General features: G+C 35.9%; 1 protein-coding gene across 5 annotated transcripts in view; it reads left to right on the forward strand.

The window, feature by feature from the left end:
- The window catches only part of TNPO3 (transportin 3), an 81583-nt gene that overhangs the window by 43722 nt on the left and 21659 nt on the right, over nucleotides 1–16202 (forward strand). For all 5 annotated transcript variants that reach the window (XM_036863349.1, XM_036863352.1, XM_036863350.1 and 2 more), the window contains 9 exons: nucleotides 545–691; nucleotides 3171–3278; nucleotides 4985–5076; nucleotides 7035–7174; nucleotides 9557–9748; nucleotides 11422–11513; nucleotides 12401–12477; nucleotides 13974–14034; nucleotides 14907–15047. In XM_036863349.1, the coding sequence (XP_036719244.1) occupies nucleotides 545–691; nucleotides 3171–3278; nucleotides 4985–5076; nucleotides 7035–7174; nucleotides 9557–9748; nucleotides 11422–11513; nucleotides 12401–12477; nucleotides 13974–14034; nucleotides 14907–15047 (1050 nt within the window). The remainder of the gene's footprint in view (nucleotides 1–544; nucleotides 692–3170; nucleotides 3279–4984; nucleotides 5077–7034; nucleotides 7175–9556; nucleotides 9749–11421; nucleotides 11514–12400; nucleotides 12478–13973; nucleotides 14035–14906; nucleotides 15048–16202) is intronic.

The raw sequence follows: 16202 nt of genomic DNA on the forward strand, positions 1-16202 counted from the left end.
CATATAAAAGATAATGCGTATTTGTTTGACGTAATCTCATGAGGATATCTAGATTTTGTTGAAACTTAAAACATTTTTGGGCAGAAATATTGTACTACCTAATAATTATCATTCCTCTGAACAGTGCCATATGTAAGATGAGCTGTGGTTTGTACAGGTATTTGTAGATGGTTTATCTGGTGAGAAGTGTTTTAATCTCAAAAATAAAATGGAATAATTTCAGAATTTAGGAAAAAATACTTTTAAAGAGACTTCCATTTCTGTATCTGTTTCTCTAAATTCAGAATCCAATATACTGTTGGAGAAGTTATCCCAGGGCTAGACAGAGAATGTAAAGCCAGTCATCCTAAATGGAGTTTTGGGCCTAACATGGAAAGATAATTGGGGAGGATAATAATAAATCTGCTAGAAAAAAGGTGGCTTCTTAACTGGTTTCACTCATATTGTTTTAAAGTGTTTCTTTCCTATTGGCCCTAGTAATAATAAAATTGCCTTCTTTTCTTGTTCAAATAAACCATCTTTTCTCTTTCTTTTAATTTGATAGGTAGTAGAAATTTCCTTTAACTTTTGGTACCGACTAGGGGAGCATTTATACAAAACTAATGATGAAGTTATTCATGGCATCTTCAAAGCTTACATTCAAAGGCTGCTTCATGCCTTGGCTCGCCACTGCCAGCTGGAACCAGACCATGTAAGTTTTCTTCTCTACTTAATCAAGTCTTGATTTCCTCTTCTTTTCAATGCTAACTTGAAAAGGAACTGAAAAGATAGAGAATAAAGCTAATGGAATCTGCAGGTTTTCTGTCACTCTAGCTTACACTGAAGAAGTCAGTACCAGTATAATGAAGAGTGCTAGGTCTATGTAAAAAGAACTCAATCCTGCTGAGCCAGTAATTCTTCTGGGAATTCACCTTAAATAATTCTGCAGAAGAAAAAAATTGCTATTTTATGTACAAAGCATTATCTATAAAAGTAAAAAATGGTAAACCCACGTACAAGAGTATTAGAAGAGGAAATTCCCTGGTGGTGCAGTGGTTAGGACTTGGTGTTTTCACTGCTGGCGGCCCAGGTTCAGTCCCTGATTGGGAAACTAAGATCCCGCAAGCTGTGTGGCATGGGCCCCCCCACACACAAAAAAAAAGAAAAAGAGTTACATATATTATTATGTAGCATTCTGATGGATCATAATGCAGCAGTTAAAAATAATAACTTGAAAAAAAAAATAATAATAATAATAACTTGAGGTAGCAATAGTTGGTATGCTAAATGAAAAAATAATGTCAGATTTTATAATATGTATTTATAATAGCATAAAATATGTGGTTGGATTAAAACTAACACAAAGGTGAAATATTTGTGTGAGGATGTGGAAAATAACTTATGACTCCCCCCCGACACATATGTGCACATTTTTCTTTATATTACTTATACTAATTTTATAAGTTAAAATAAAATATAATCCATTTGCTTAGAAGAAAATATACTAGAAATATTATAAAACAGTCCATTGGAAAACTCTTCAATCTCATTCTTTGCTTAGTCACTTCAAATTTTGTAGCATTTATTTCATTCTTTTGGTTGGTTGGTTTAATATCCCTGTCCTTCAACCTATAACTTGGAGTGGGTTTTTTTCCCTATTGCTTACTGTTAAATCTGACATGAAAACTGTCTATTCATTTTAATGTTAATGTTGTTATTTGAGTTATGGTATTTTGTATTTCCACAGAACCTTAGTGATGATTTAGTTTAGTGGTTTTCACTACTTTTTTTTAAACTGAGGAATCTTATCTTCAACTACATATTGCTTGGAAGCCTGATAAGTAAATAAAAGCCAGGCTACTCTGGTTTAAATGGCTCTGCTTGCTTGATCTGTTTCTTCCCTTTGCTAGTTCTGTGACACCATTTCCCTGGCAGGTAATTCCTTACACTTGTAGGTGTATAGTGCTTTATAATTCATTATCTCATCTGAGACAGCCATTGTTTCCTCCTTATTCCTTGACTTTAATTTTTTCATCTTAAAGCAAGGAGGTTGAACTAGATCAGCAATTGGCAATAATACTAAGGGCTTTTCCCAGATACCCATGGTCCAAGATTCTTATACATGCCCATAACCATCTCACAATTGGTAAGCCTTAGTTTACTCACAGGAGGGTGTTGGAATAAGAAAAACTTAAGCATGAAATGTAAATGATCTCTGTATTTTTTAATGAAAAATTTCAAATATACAGCAAAGGGAAAATGATTTTTTTTTTAATTTTATTTATTTATTTATTTATTTATTTATGGCTGTGTTGGGTCTTCGTTTCTGTGTGAGGGCTTTCTCACTACCTAAATTCTACCATTAATATTTTATTATACCTGTCTTATTATGTATCTGTCCACCGATATAAAATTCTTTTTAAAGTCTAATATTCTATTCTGTGTCTAGTTCTTGTGATAATGGTTGATTTTGGTAGATCTTGAACCATAAAGCTTCAGAGGCTTATTCAGTAATAAAAAGCTAGACCTTATCTAGATACGCTAATAAACTCTTTTTTTTTTTAATCAGTTTTTTATTTAATTAATTAATTTATTTATTTATTTTATTTTTGGCTGTGTTGGGTCTTCGTTTCTGTGAGGGCTTTCTCTAGTTGCGGCAAGCGGGGGCCACTCTTCATCGCGGTGCACGGGCCTCTCACTATCGTGGCCTCTCTTGTTGCGGAGCACAGGCTCCAGACGCACAGGCTCAGTAGTTGTGGCTCACGGGCCTAGTTGCTCCGCGGCATGTGGGATCCTCCCAGACCAGGGCTCGAACCCGTGTCCCCTGCATTGGCAGGCAGACTCTCAACCACTGCGCCACCAGGGAAGCCCTAATAAACTCTTAAGTTACCACATCTTCTAGGTCACTTCCCACCCCCATCACTCCAGATTTTTCCAACAGCAGGCAAGATGTAGCTGGGACATGCAAAAAAAGAGAAGCGTTTCTAATTGTCAAGGCAGAGGATAGGTTGTATTGACTTGACACACCTAAAAGTTTGGGATCCCCTCTATAGTAAAATGTCTGTGTGATTTAGGCGATTCATCTTTTTATTCATTGGGACTGGACTGCTTAATTGCTTTTTTATTCTTGATTTTATAAAGTAAATGAAAGCCTTAGTTTAAAACAAATGTTATCTGATTTGAAATTTCAGGAGGGGGTTCCTGAGGAGACTGATGACTTTGGGGAGTTTCGGATGAGGGTGTCAGACCTGGTGAAGGACTTGATTTTCTTGATTGGGTCTATGGAGTGTTTTGCTCAGGTAAGCCTGTTTGGAGATTCTTAGCAGTTTTACCAATCACTTTAATTGTGTTAACTTCTATGTCTTCTCTAAGTGTTCCATCTTTTTCTTCAATCTTGATGGCTAAATGGGACAGTAGATATGCAGGTGCCTAGCACACTGCCTGGCATATAGTAGCTATGTTTGTTTAGTATCTTACAAGCCAATTGCAGTGAACAGTTCAGTTATGGTTTACACTATAATCTTGCTAGTGAGAGTTGTTCCACTTGTTCAGTTGAAATGGAAGATCATGGATAAGCCTTAAAGCCCCCAAGATACTTATAGAGAATTTGGACCTAGCCAGGAAAATAGACAAGTTTTTCTGCTTTAATAATTATGTATCAACTCCTGGCAACTCTTAGTTATTTGGCATTTCCTTTATTCACATTTATGGTTAGATTCCTTTGCAGTTTCATCCCAGAGGTGACTATACTAGAGTAGAAGAATCATAGTCCTGTGGTTTTCCTGACAATCAGTGAGTAACATTTTACATCATAAGGTTGCAGTGATCACCATTCCACATCACTTAACATTAGCATAATGTCAGGTGGTTTTCATATTGCTGGATCATGCTCTGAATCCTGAAATACTAGTTTTAATGCTTTGTCAGCAATACTGAACTAACCTAATTTGGGGGGATGGGTAATCCAGGCATTTTGTGTATTTTGGGGCATCATCTGATCTAGAAAGTGTTAATAAAATTATAACTATATTTCTTTATATTAAACAAAGTATGTTTCTTGACCTAACTAGAAAGGGTTGGGGATTCTTAGAAAGCAGATTTAGTGAGATCCCCAGATCACAGGCAGATGACCTGTGCTCAGATTTCAACTCTTCTCTCCCTGGCTCTGCGGCTTTGAACAAGTTACTTGTTCTTCTCCAGACCTCAATTTACAAATTTACATAAATTATTAGTCTTGTCCAAGATGTGAACTGTGGGACACCAGTCTCATGAGATGTTCTTTGCCAGAAAAAACAGTTCTGTCAATTAAAACTGGAAAATGACTTAAATAGTATATTTAAAGGCTCTGTGAAGTCGTACAAGAGAATTGTTTAATTTTATCTTAACTAGCAGTGTGTTATTTGACTACAGAAATCTTATTTAGACTAACACCCAGTCACATTCCACTGATGGATATACCCTGGGAAGTTTCTGGACATCTCTGAGTATTCTGCTTGGTCTCTCCCCATCTCCCTTTGCTTGGACATGGTATTGTGATGGGTGCTTCAGAACAGCTACTTTTTAGGAATTTAATCTGTGCTACTAGTGTTGATGCAGACAAGTAGTTAAAATAATAGAAATGTAAAGCCAATGCATATGCCAAGGTTTTACATTATATCTCATTTTTAAGTGTGTTTATGTATTTATGAGTTATTATCAGGACCAGAAAAAGACACTCGTGTAATATGTTTTGTTTTCTCCATAATACTCATTTTGTGGGGGTAGACGATAATCTTGATATACTCTTGGGGACCTAAATGAGTTTGTTTCAAATATTAAAATAGTATTACTTAGAGTTAGTGAAGATTTGAGAAATGAAGATACTATTTTTCTCTGGCTCTGAGAGATAAATTTAGAAACAAGGGGCTAGATTTATTTTAACTAACAGAGTTTTTTGTTTTGTTTGTTTTGGAATTCTATTCTGTTTTCCTTTTAATGGATCCATAATCCACCTCTTCTTCTCTAGTTATATTCTACTCTGAAAGAAGGCAACCCACCCTGGGAGGTGACAGAAGCGGTTCTCTTTATCATGGCTGCTATAGCAAAGAGTGTTGATCCGTGAGTGTCTAATAAGTCTTTTGCTGGGAACTCTTAATATCAGAGGAAGGAAAATTACAACATTTTTCTCGTATGGGATATGTTTGGAAACTCTTAGAACTTCTTACTTCTATAATGCTGTCTAGTCTTCTGACTTCTAGAGTCTAGTCCAGAGTAGCATGCATTGCTGATATCCATGTTTTAACCACATTTCCTAGAGTTAAAATTATTTTGTTCTTGATGCTAGGAAAAGAATGCTGATTTATCTTCCCAACCTAGGCTCCCTTGTGCAAGTTGGTATAATCAAAAATTTGTTAGACTGTTAAATTGTTGGCACTTGCTTAAAAGCATTTGAATAGGCATTAATTTGGCTCTCACCTGCTTTTGTGACCTTGGGTGAGTTATCCTTACAAATATTTAATTATATTGTTCTCCTTTTCTCCTGTCTTGGAGAGTCATTTGTAAGTTTCAGAGAGGCAAGGCATAGGTACCATTTCACCTAAAAGAATAGCAAACTCTAAAGGGCAATTATTATTTTTATTATTGTCATTGGAAAATTTTAAATTATTAGAGTTTGATTTCTAATTGCTTAGCATAGAAATTCTATTTATTATTTCAACATAAATCCTTAAAAACAATTTACTTTGTTCTGTGAGTTTATAAATCGATGCTAGTATCTGTCAAGTTTTCCTGTATTGTAATCAGATGTCTGCAGTTGAGCTCTCTGTCCATGCCTTGGTTGGAGAGATGGTTAAGCCATGTATTCATAAAATGTACAGTGCTTCTTTCTTAGCTGTCTTACAGGGTCTAGTCAATGAAATCTTATGTTGTTTCTAATCCAGTAAATATTTAAGGAGATAGAGTAGGTTTGTTTTTCTCTATTAAGTTCTGGTCCTGAATCACATATCATACTATTTGCTCTTAAACCCATTTGGTATCTTTTGGAACCTTCAGTAACAGTCTGAAGATTATTACACTAATAATCTAACTGATTTGTGTTGGTATGAGAAAGGATGGGAAGAGAGTCTCAATAATTAGCTTAGTGCCCATAGGAAGCATAAGGCATAAATGAGAGAAGATTTTATTTTGTTTTTTGTTTATCCACATTTCAAGCCAACTGCATGATTACAATTTTTTTTAGTGTATGAAGGACTTAATAGACTTAGTGTATCAGCAAGGAGTGCTCTTGCACTAATCCAGGATTTATTTGCATTTTAAACATCTTTCATTTCTGGATTACGTTCTACCACTTTGGGGGCATCCTCCACCTGCTTAAAGAACTTCAGCCAGTATTCTTGGGGAGTGAAAAAAAGAGAAGGAAAGGGAAAAAGTTAATTCATGGAGCTGTGGAAAGTATTTGGATAACTTTAATTTTCCCTCATGTTCTAAGTCAGGGCACCTTTATTCCTACAGCTTGTGTTCTTGTTTCTTTAATTAGTGAGCTGGCCTACCCATGCTTACCTGTTCTTAAAGTATCCATTATCCAGCTATAAGAAATCTTTTGGAGAATAACAACTAATAGCAAGTGGTCTAGAATTATTTATTCATTCATTTAGCCATTCAGCAATATTTATTGAGTGCCCACTGTGTGCCAGGCACTGTTCTAGGTGCTGCAGATATAGGAATAAATAAAATGGATTCATTAAAAGAAGACATTGATCCACAGTAACTGCCTGCCTCTCCAATTTGAAGAGCCTTATTTGACAGCAGGATGTGTCTTTAGACACTTCACTGACATTCAGAAGATTAAGGAGCAGTAGTATGCTTCTCAACTGAAACAATGATATCTTCCATTTCTGTCTTTTCCCCCTTTTTGAGGGTTAAAAAACTTTCATACCAGATGTTAAGCACTTTTATCCAAATGGTTATTTATTTAGAAAGAAACCCTTTAGCAATGATTTGTGTCATTGCAGCCTGTTTTTTAGCCAGAACCTAACCTCTGAAATTGGTAACTCTGAGTACTTGCCTTCTAAACTCAGGGAGAACAATCCAACACTTGTGGAGGTCCTAGAAGGAGTTGTCCGTCTCCCAGAGACCGTACATACAGCTGTGCGATACACCAGCATTGAATTGGTTGGAGAGATGAGCGAAGTGGTTGATCGAAATCCTCAGTTCCTTGGTATGTGTGAACACTCCCTTCTGCAGCTGCTGCTTCTGATTTCTTTCTTTCTCTCTCTTACATTTGCTTTTGTTTTCCTACTTTCTCTTTTATTGATAGGTAGAATGTTTCTAGACACTGAGACTAAATATATGAGTTATTGCTTAGTTGATACAACATTTTATAATCTGATCAGACTTTGGAGAAAGGACCTTTGAAAGATTAGATCTCTAGATAGGGAAACAGTTTGCTACTAGTACTCTGCTTCAACATAACTATTTCTGTCTTTGTTAGGCTTTGGCATAGGCTTGAGCTAATCAGACTGTCCTGTAGTTCTAAACTAGAAGCTGCTAATAGGCTAAAGCAAAGGGGTGGGGGGTGTTATTTCAGTGTTAAATACATGCTCCATTTAAAAACTAAGAAATATTATTATTATTATTTTTAAATTTATTTATTTATTTTATTTTTGGCTGTGTTGGGTCTTCGTTTCTGTGCGAGGGCTTTCTCTAGTTGTGGCAAGCGGGGGCCACTCTTCATCGCGATGCGCGGGCCTCTCACTGTCGCGGCCTCTCTTGTTGCGGAGCACAGGCTCCAGACGCGCAGGCTCAGTAGTTGTGGCTCACGGGCCCAGTTGCTCCGCGGCATGTGGGATCTTCCCAGACCAGGGCTCGAACCCGTGTCCCCTGCATTGGCAGGCGGATTCTCAACCACCGCGCCACCAGGGAAGCCCCAAGAATTATTATTGAAAATAAATAAGTACAGACTAGAATGAAGAATGTTGTGTTATATAACCTCTGGCTGCCTTTACTGACTTGAAAAAATAACTAAAGATCATATAAAATAACTTTAGAATTGAAAGTAAATTTAGAAATAATTTCTTCTAATCCCCTCATTTTGCAGATGAGGAAACTGAAATCCAGAGAGACTAAATAATTTATCTAGGTTAATATATATTAAGTCCACCTGATATTCAAGACTGATATATTCTGAGAATTTTAAGAATTCTCAAATTCGTGAATATCATTAAGTTTGTGCTGTACTAATCTTTATTGCCACCTTTCGACTTGATTTTATTTTACACATGATCTTTTTTTATTGACTGAAACTCTGACTTAAAAAGAGGTGTGTGTTCCTATTTTCTTATTTCTGTATACAGAGCATATAAGATAGATAGGCTTATTACATCATAGCTGAGCCACTTTCAAGTTCAACATACCATTTAAAAATTTTTTCAAAATACCTATTTTCTAATTCTTAAATCTCTTCACTTCCATTATCTGTCTCAAAATTTGGCTTTCTTTTCTGAACACTTTTTCCACAAAGAAACTAAGTGGGTTTATCTGTTTGTTAAGACTTACCATTCAGTACCACCTGTAGTATCTCATTCAAATTTGTGCCTCAGTTAGAAGACAAATTGCTGAGTGTTCATACTTACTCTAGAATAGTCAAAAACACAAATATTTAATTTGAGAATCATTGAAGCCTATAGTATTAGAGTTGTGTGGGCTAGGTTTTAGATTCTAGTTCTGATTCCCATGCTAAACAGACCTTTTTTTTTTTTTTGTGGAGGGGAGCAGGTTCATGCTGGGTTGGTGCATTGTTTTTGTCATTAGACTAGAAATGGAGATAACTTTTAAGTGGGCTTTCAGAGATTACTTCTTTTATAAGGTTTGGTATGCGGTTACTCTGTAGTACACATAAAATGCTCTTTAACCATGTATGATTTTTCTTAGGGTTTTTTCATAGAAAAACATTCTGATTTTTATGAAGCAAGGTAAAGGATAACTAGGATTTGCTTTATAGGAATTCGCCATTGTAATCACTTTTCTTAGAACACTTACATTTGGCAGAAAGTAAAACATAATGAATTAATTCTTTTAGAAGTGGTAAAGATCCATCTGTGTGGTTTGGGGGCCTTTTATAATTATAAAGAAGCAAGTATAAAAGTGTCAGCTTTAGATAACTGTCATTGTCCTGAATAATGTAGACTGCTTTTTTTTTTTTTTTTTTAACAAAGTGACTAATCTCTGAGTATAATGGTACTCTCTGAGCTTTATCGTCTTTCTTACATTACCCTATTAATACTTGATGGTTATATCCACCAGTGGTTTCAGACTGAATCAGTGGTTTTCAAACCGTGCTCTGTGAAGCCCTAGCAACAAGCAACAGTTGATTTCCACAAGGAAAAAAATGGAAGATAAATAGATAGGACTCTCTCTGACACCACTTGTCAGTGAGATCAGCTCCATTTTTATATGTAAAAACATTGGAGTTTAAACACATTTCATTTTTTAAAAATGGTTCTTTTGCTTAAAAAGTGAATGTAAAACCTTTGTTCTAACAAATAGAAATTTTTCTTGAGTTTCAAATAATGTAATCTTTACGTATGGATTTTCTCCTTAGACCCTGTGTTGGGCTATTTGATGAAAGGACTGTGTGAAAAACCTCTGGCTTCTGCTGCAGCCAAAGCCATTCATAACATTTGCTCTGTCTGCCGAGACCACATGGCTCAGCACTTTCATGGACTCCTAGAGATTGCCCGTTCCCTTGATTCCTTCATGTTGTCTCCAGAAGCTGCTGTGGGCTTGCTAAAAGGTATTTACTTAAGATATTAAGAAGGAACAGTCTCTAAGCCAATTCTAGGGGTTATATCAGTTGTATCCCACTTTTCAGTGCAGTTTACTCAGTTATGGGGAAGGTCACTCAGAGGGGAGGGTGTTGATTATGTGTACATGCATTCTTAGAATATTTTAAGGCTATGTAACTAATACAAAGTGCTTACAGTATTTATAGCACGAACCTAGATTTTTGGGTGGAGACAACACATTGGAACTAAACATAGTTCCTTTTTGAGTTGGGGCAAAGAATAAAAACGGAGACCAAATAAGCATTGCTATACCAAAGAAGTAAGTGGAAATTTAAAGGTAGTGTGCCTGGCTCAGTCCTATAGCTAGAAGCCAAGGGTTCTGGTCACTTAATGGTCTTTAACCATTACTGATCAGTTTACACTGATCAAGAGGCAAACAGCCAGGGTGGTGGTAAAACTCAGAGTAATGGAAGAACTAGAGATATTATGCTAGGGGAAAAGACTTAGAGGAGACTTTAACATAGTGGCTATTTTTAAATATTTGAAAGATTATCTTAGAAAAGAGGGAACAAATTTATTTTATGAGGAATTGATTGTTGACAGTTTACTGGCTCCTAGAAAGAAAATGCTTTGTAACCATACTTTCTGAAAACAAATTGGGGTGTCCTGTGAGGTAGTGAAATCCTTAAAGCTAGTATATCAAATAAAAGATTGAGCAATCTTTTATTGGGGTATATCAAATAAAAGATTGGGTAATACGGCCTGTGCAGCATCTTTTAAGTCTCTGTGAGTGGCAGACAGCCTTGTCCAGATTAGATGACTGTTAAATGTCAACTAACTGTTCTTTCTCACTTCTACGGTCAGGTTCCCTACCAGCCAATGTAACTATGCATTTTCAAGACAGATTTTCTTTTCTTTCCAATCTTCTTTTGCCACATTTTCTGGCATTAAATCAGGTCAGATTTTTCTTAACTACTGCCAGTGGGTATCGCTGCCATCTTGTCATTTTCTAGTGAAATTTAACCTTGATGCTAATGTGACGTCTAACTTACAATAGAATGTGGCATCCCAGCTATATCAGTGGTATCTTCTAGATATAGGAAACTTATTAGTAACATTCTTTTCTATAGAGATGAATTAAAAGGAGAAAATTGTATTTGTTAGATTTTTTCCCCCTAGTTTTAAATAAAAAATCTAATTCGTCCATGGTTTATAGACTGTCAAGAAAAATCATTCAGTTTTTTATTCAAATGTGAAGGTTTATGGATTTATTACTGTTTATTTGGGGGAAAAAGGGAGAGGGGAGATTTTTGCAACTATTTAAAAATGAAAGAAAGACAAACTTAACTATTACTTTTCTGTTCAAAGCACTCATTTAAGTCTTTGAAGAATTGGAAGTGGGGCTATGTATTTAAACATCTTTAAACCAATGGCTGCTGAGGAGAAATAGTTTAATATTAACTTCAGTTGTAAATGTCAATGTGAAAGTCAGTATGGTCTTCTAAGCCAAATGAAGAAAAACCCAACCATAAATAACAAACTATTATAATTTAAAAACAGTGCTGATCTTTTTGAAAGAATGGAACCAGTCAGCCTTTTCTGTTAGCTATATGATGTAGACCAATGAATTACCTCAGTTCAGCTTTTATTTTCTTCATTTGTATCTTCTTTTGTCTTTCAGGGACAGCACTTGTCCTAGCCAGATTACCTTTGGATAAGATTACTGAATGTCTTAGTGAACTATGTTCTGTTCAGGTTATGGCATTGAAAAAGGTGAGTCCAATTAAGTAAGGGGTGAAACAAATATAATATGTTTACATGTTAGAAAGGAAAAGACAAAATTTTTTATTTGCAGGTGATCTTTTATCTAACCAGAAAAGCCAAGAGAATGAACTGAGAAGTTATTAAAATTAATAAGTTTATCAAAGTAGCTATATATATGAAATAAGTATTCCAAAATCAGTAGATTTTCACTGTATCAGAAATACCATTTACAAGATGACAGTGGGAAAAACACCATTCAAGTTAACAACTAAAACCATAACCTACCATGTTTCCTTGAAGAGTGTTGTAAAAATGTCAGCTCTTCTCATATTACTTTTATGGTACAATAGCAATGAACATACCAGTGGGATTTTTAGGAGAACTTGACGAAGTGACTCTAAAGTTTATCTCTAATAATATGCTGGTAGAAGTATCTAAGAAATTTTAGGAAAGAAGAGTAAGAGGTGGCAACTTGCCTTACCTCTTAAAATATATTATAAAGCTATAATGATTTTGAAGCTTTATATTATAAAAGTATAATATAAATATATATTATATAGTATAATACATATAATCTATATTATAATGTATAATGTCTACAATATCCTAATCATTGTAAAAGTAAATGGGAAAAAATTAAATGATACTGTTTTCCACTCCACAATGATCATATAGTAAAAGTTAATATGCATTCCTGGCCAGGATGCAGTAAGATGGAGGAAAATAATTTGCTAATATGAATTTAAAAGTTTTTACCATTTTGAGTAACTTTTAGGAATCTGTTATAAGAAAATAATCAGAGATTGAGACAGAGGTTGATGTACCAGGGTATATATTGCAGTGTTTGCTGTAGGTTTGTATGTGTAATGACTGGGTGTTAATATCTGTCTCTTCAGCTGTTGTCTCAGGAGCCCAGCAACGGCATATCCTCAGATCCCACTGTGTTTTTAGATCGCCTTGCAGTGATATTTAGGTAAGAAGAGAGATGCCAGGTTCCTGCCCTGGGTTAAAAGCTCAAATGAGACCATTATGTATTGAAGTAAGGAAGTGTTTTTTCCTCCAACTTCCGAGTACCTCCTATAAACTCCCTCTGTCAGGAGACTAATTTAGTCCTATTAAAATTGCAAAGGCAAATTCTAAGAATTTATTTTTGGTAGACCTTTGTCAAAAGACCCTTTAAAATGTAATTAATTCTCTAGGTCTCTAGATCAGTGATTCTCAAACTTTAACATGCATCAAAGTTGCCTGTAGTACTTAAATTACCAAGGCAACAGATTGCTGGGTCGCATTCCCAGAGTGTCTGATGGATTGGACCTTGGATAGGACCCAAGAATTTACATTTCTAATCAGTTCCCAGATGTTGTTGCTTTTTATTCCAAGGACTACACTTTCAGAGTCATTGCTATATAGTGTATGGGTGCAAAAAAATAATGAAGCCTCTTCAGTAACCAGGTGAAATTAAACTTTCTTTGAAGTCAGGAGGAGCGTAATGATTAAAACAGCATTAGAGTGACAGTATTCAAAGAGTGATCCTTTCTTAGTTGCATAATATAATTTGCGAGTCCTGTAGGTATAACTGGAATATCAGTTAATAGTTACATAAAAACCTATGTGGAAGAAATTAAAACTGAGGTGTTGTTTTAGCTTGTTAGTTCTTGTCTACAAGTATCTTTTTCTGAGTTGGTATAATGCTTTCCTTATATAATTAGGGGAGCCCTGTTGCATACCATTCTGAGAGCCTATTAACAATAACTCCTATCTCACAATAAATGAAAGAAAATCTGCAAAAGGTGGACATGCCCTGATTTTTAAAAAATTAGATTTTTATTGAGTTGCTATTGAGCTTTTTAAAATTAAAGAATTTTGTTCCTTTGAAGAGGTAGGTAGCTAATCGTAGTGTTTTTTTGTTTTTTGTTTTTTTCCTGCTTTCCTTCAAATTAGTGGATTCTAGAACTAGACAAATAGTTGGATTGGATATACTGTGGGTGGGCCCATGTTGTGTATCATTGGATTTAGACTAGAACCATGAGAAACATCTTTGGTAGACCAGGGTTCCTAATGCTTTTGCCTTTTAATGCTGGGAATGAAGCAGTACTTGGTTTCTCATAGTGGATTCAGACAATCTGAATATATTTATTAGTTTGGAAGAAACTACATATTCAGGTTTATTAAGGGAAAAAAGATGGAAAGGATAGTTGTAGCGCCCCACACCCACAGCCACGTAGCCAGAGTTGGATTGAATTTACATGTTACAGTAGAAGAGGCTTAAAGGTGAGAAAAAATTGATGGGATGATTAAAACTGTGCTTGTGTTTGAACAGAGTGGGAGAAAAAGGTATTGAGTCTTAAAAATACTCTGGTTTTCTTTAATTGGTGAGAATGATACTAAGTAAACTAACAGGGATTAGGGCCCTGGGTCCTTGATGAAATTGCTCTTCTTTCGCTAATTTGGGCCATTGTCTTTCCCCAGGCACACCAATCCCATTGTGGAAAATGGACAGACTCATCCGTGCCAAAAAGTCATACAGGAAGTAAGTGCTAATGTATGCCTGTGGAGCTTCCTTTTTCCTTATAAGGCTCTGGGTAACTAAAGTGAGAAGGTACTGTCTTCTAGGTTCACAGGAAGATTCAATTTGTTGATATGCTTTAAATATCAATGAAAAGAGGAACAGAACCATCCAGATAAATATTTTTGATTTTAGATTTGGTAAGAAAACAGGCTGTGGGGAAATGCACTGAAAGGCCAAAGTAGGGAGAGATTAACTGTGTGAATCTTATTGTTGCTGGGAGGCATGATCATTACCGGCAAAATGTTTTTGACAAAGCCAGTTAGCCATCATAGTTAGTTTCCTCTTTGATAAGGTACTTCCTTTGTACTTTTTTTAAAAACTGAGGGTAATGTGAGGATCAGAGGACATGTTTTGAGAAGTGCTTTTCAGACCTCAGGGGGGAAACACCAAATATCCTTAAGTGTTCAGTGATATCAAATCTTGCCATTTCCTTAGCTCTAGTCCTTTTGTTCAAGGTCTTCCAACTTCTTGGAACTGTCTTTAAATATCTCTTCCTCTATAATTCATTCTGCTTCTTCCCATCCTAAATCAGGAAGTCCAGAATTTAGGAAAATATGTATCTTTGTCTTTTCGTAAAGTTAGACATGCTCCTCTTGTGTTGTAAAGAGTCATTGTGCTTCCGTTAAGAAGTGGTTGTTTCAGTGATGGGTAGTGTATTGAACCTCAGCACATATACACACACCCACTGACCAGAATCAGGCCATGTGTGTTTCTATAAAGAAAGATTTTTCCAAATTATTTAAAAGCCAAATAAGTTGTTACCAACTTGGGAGCATTTTTTTCAGCACTTAGTTGTTCATTTTCTTTCTGTGCTCTTTTCACTTTTGACTCAGATATGGCCAGTTTTATCTGAGACTCTAAATAAGCACCGGGCTGATAATCGGATTGTAGAACGTTGTTGCAGGTGCCTCCGTTTTGCTGTTCGCTGTGTAGGCAAAGGATCTGCAGCCCTGCTGCAGCCACTAGTCACACAGGTGAGTTCTCTACAAGAGGGAAAATGTAGAGTATACAGAATTTTGAAATAGGAGCCTTTTAGAACAAAAACTCTGCTGATGAAATGAAACATTTTTGTATTTCTTAAATACAAACTAAAATATATTTGAAAGAGATAAGTAGTGCCTGTGGTAGGTATGTTATTTATAAGGCAAATAGCCTGTAATCTGTTCTGTATAGTGATAGTCTAAATAGCAGCACATTTCAGTGTGGAATTCAGAAATGGGAATGACTTTAATGCTCAGCTCTTATATACCCATGTTAAGCATTTTATGTTAATTTCCTTTTTAAAAATGTGGCAAGTCAAACTTTGCTATTTCTGGCCCAAAGAGATTTTCTTCTTTCTTCACCATAGTTAGTTATTTACATAAGTCTTATTTGTCGAGAAATAAATTTGACTCTTTCAGTCACCAAGATTGGTATGTAATTATGATGGTGTGCCTCACTGTACATGGCTCTCTGAGATCATATTCATGTCTAGAATATTCTGTATGAGACACCTATGACTAGTGACTTAATTCACTAAGTAATTTATGTTGGTGTTAACCTTACAGCAGGGCCGGAACTAGATTTAAGCAAGTGAGGTGCCATGGGCACAAAATTGACGGAGGTGAGGCAAAGTGCCAGTCCTGCATTTGCAGGTCTCTGAGCAAGTACCTTCTCAAATTTTGCACTCATGCTGTGAGGAGAACTACCACAGGTCTTCAGGCTAGACCCCACCCAGCCAACCTGAAGTGACCCTTCTCCACCTGGGCATCTATCAGGCTGACTCTGACAGTGAGTGCCCCCTCAAGTTCTGCCTCACTTTTAAGGAAGCTCTTACCCCGAGCCAGGGTCATGCTGTTGCAGTGTCAGTTGGTACTTACATGACCATGCCTCCTTAAATTGTAGATTTGATTAAAGTTTGTACAGATAAATATTTTAACAGAATTTTAATTTTTAGTGATTTTCTGCATTTACTGTACCCTGAGTACAACAGTATATGTTTTGCATTTAGGCTGTGTCCACCTCTGGTCAAGTGTCCCCTTCAGTGCAATACGTTCTGGGTCCATTACAATGTGATTTAACTCCCCTTTGCTATTGGAGGATACCTTCATGACTTTTATGTTATTCTTTTATTCCAGTAGCATAGGGTA

This window comes from Balaenoptera musculus, chromosome 9 (genome assembly GCF_009873245.2).
Source record: "Balaenoptera musculus isolate JJ_BM4_2016_0621 chromosome 9, mBalMus1.pri.v3, whole genome shotgun sequence".
Lineage (NCBI taxonomy): Eukaryota > Metazoa > Chordata > Mammalia > Artiodactyla > Balaenopteridae > Balaenoptera > Balaenoptera musculus.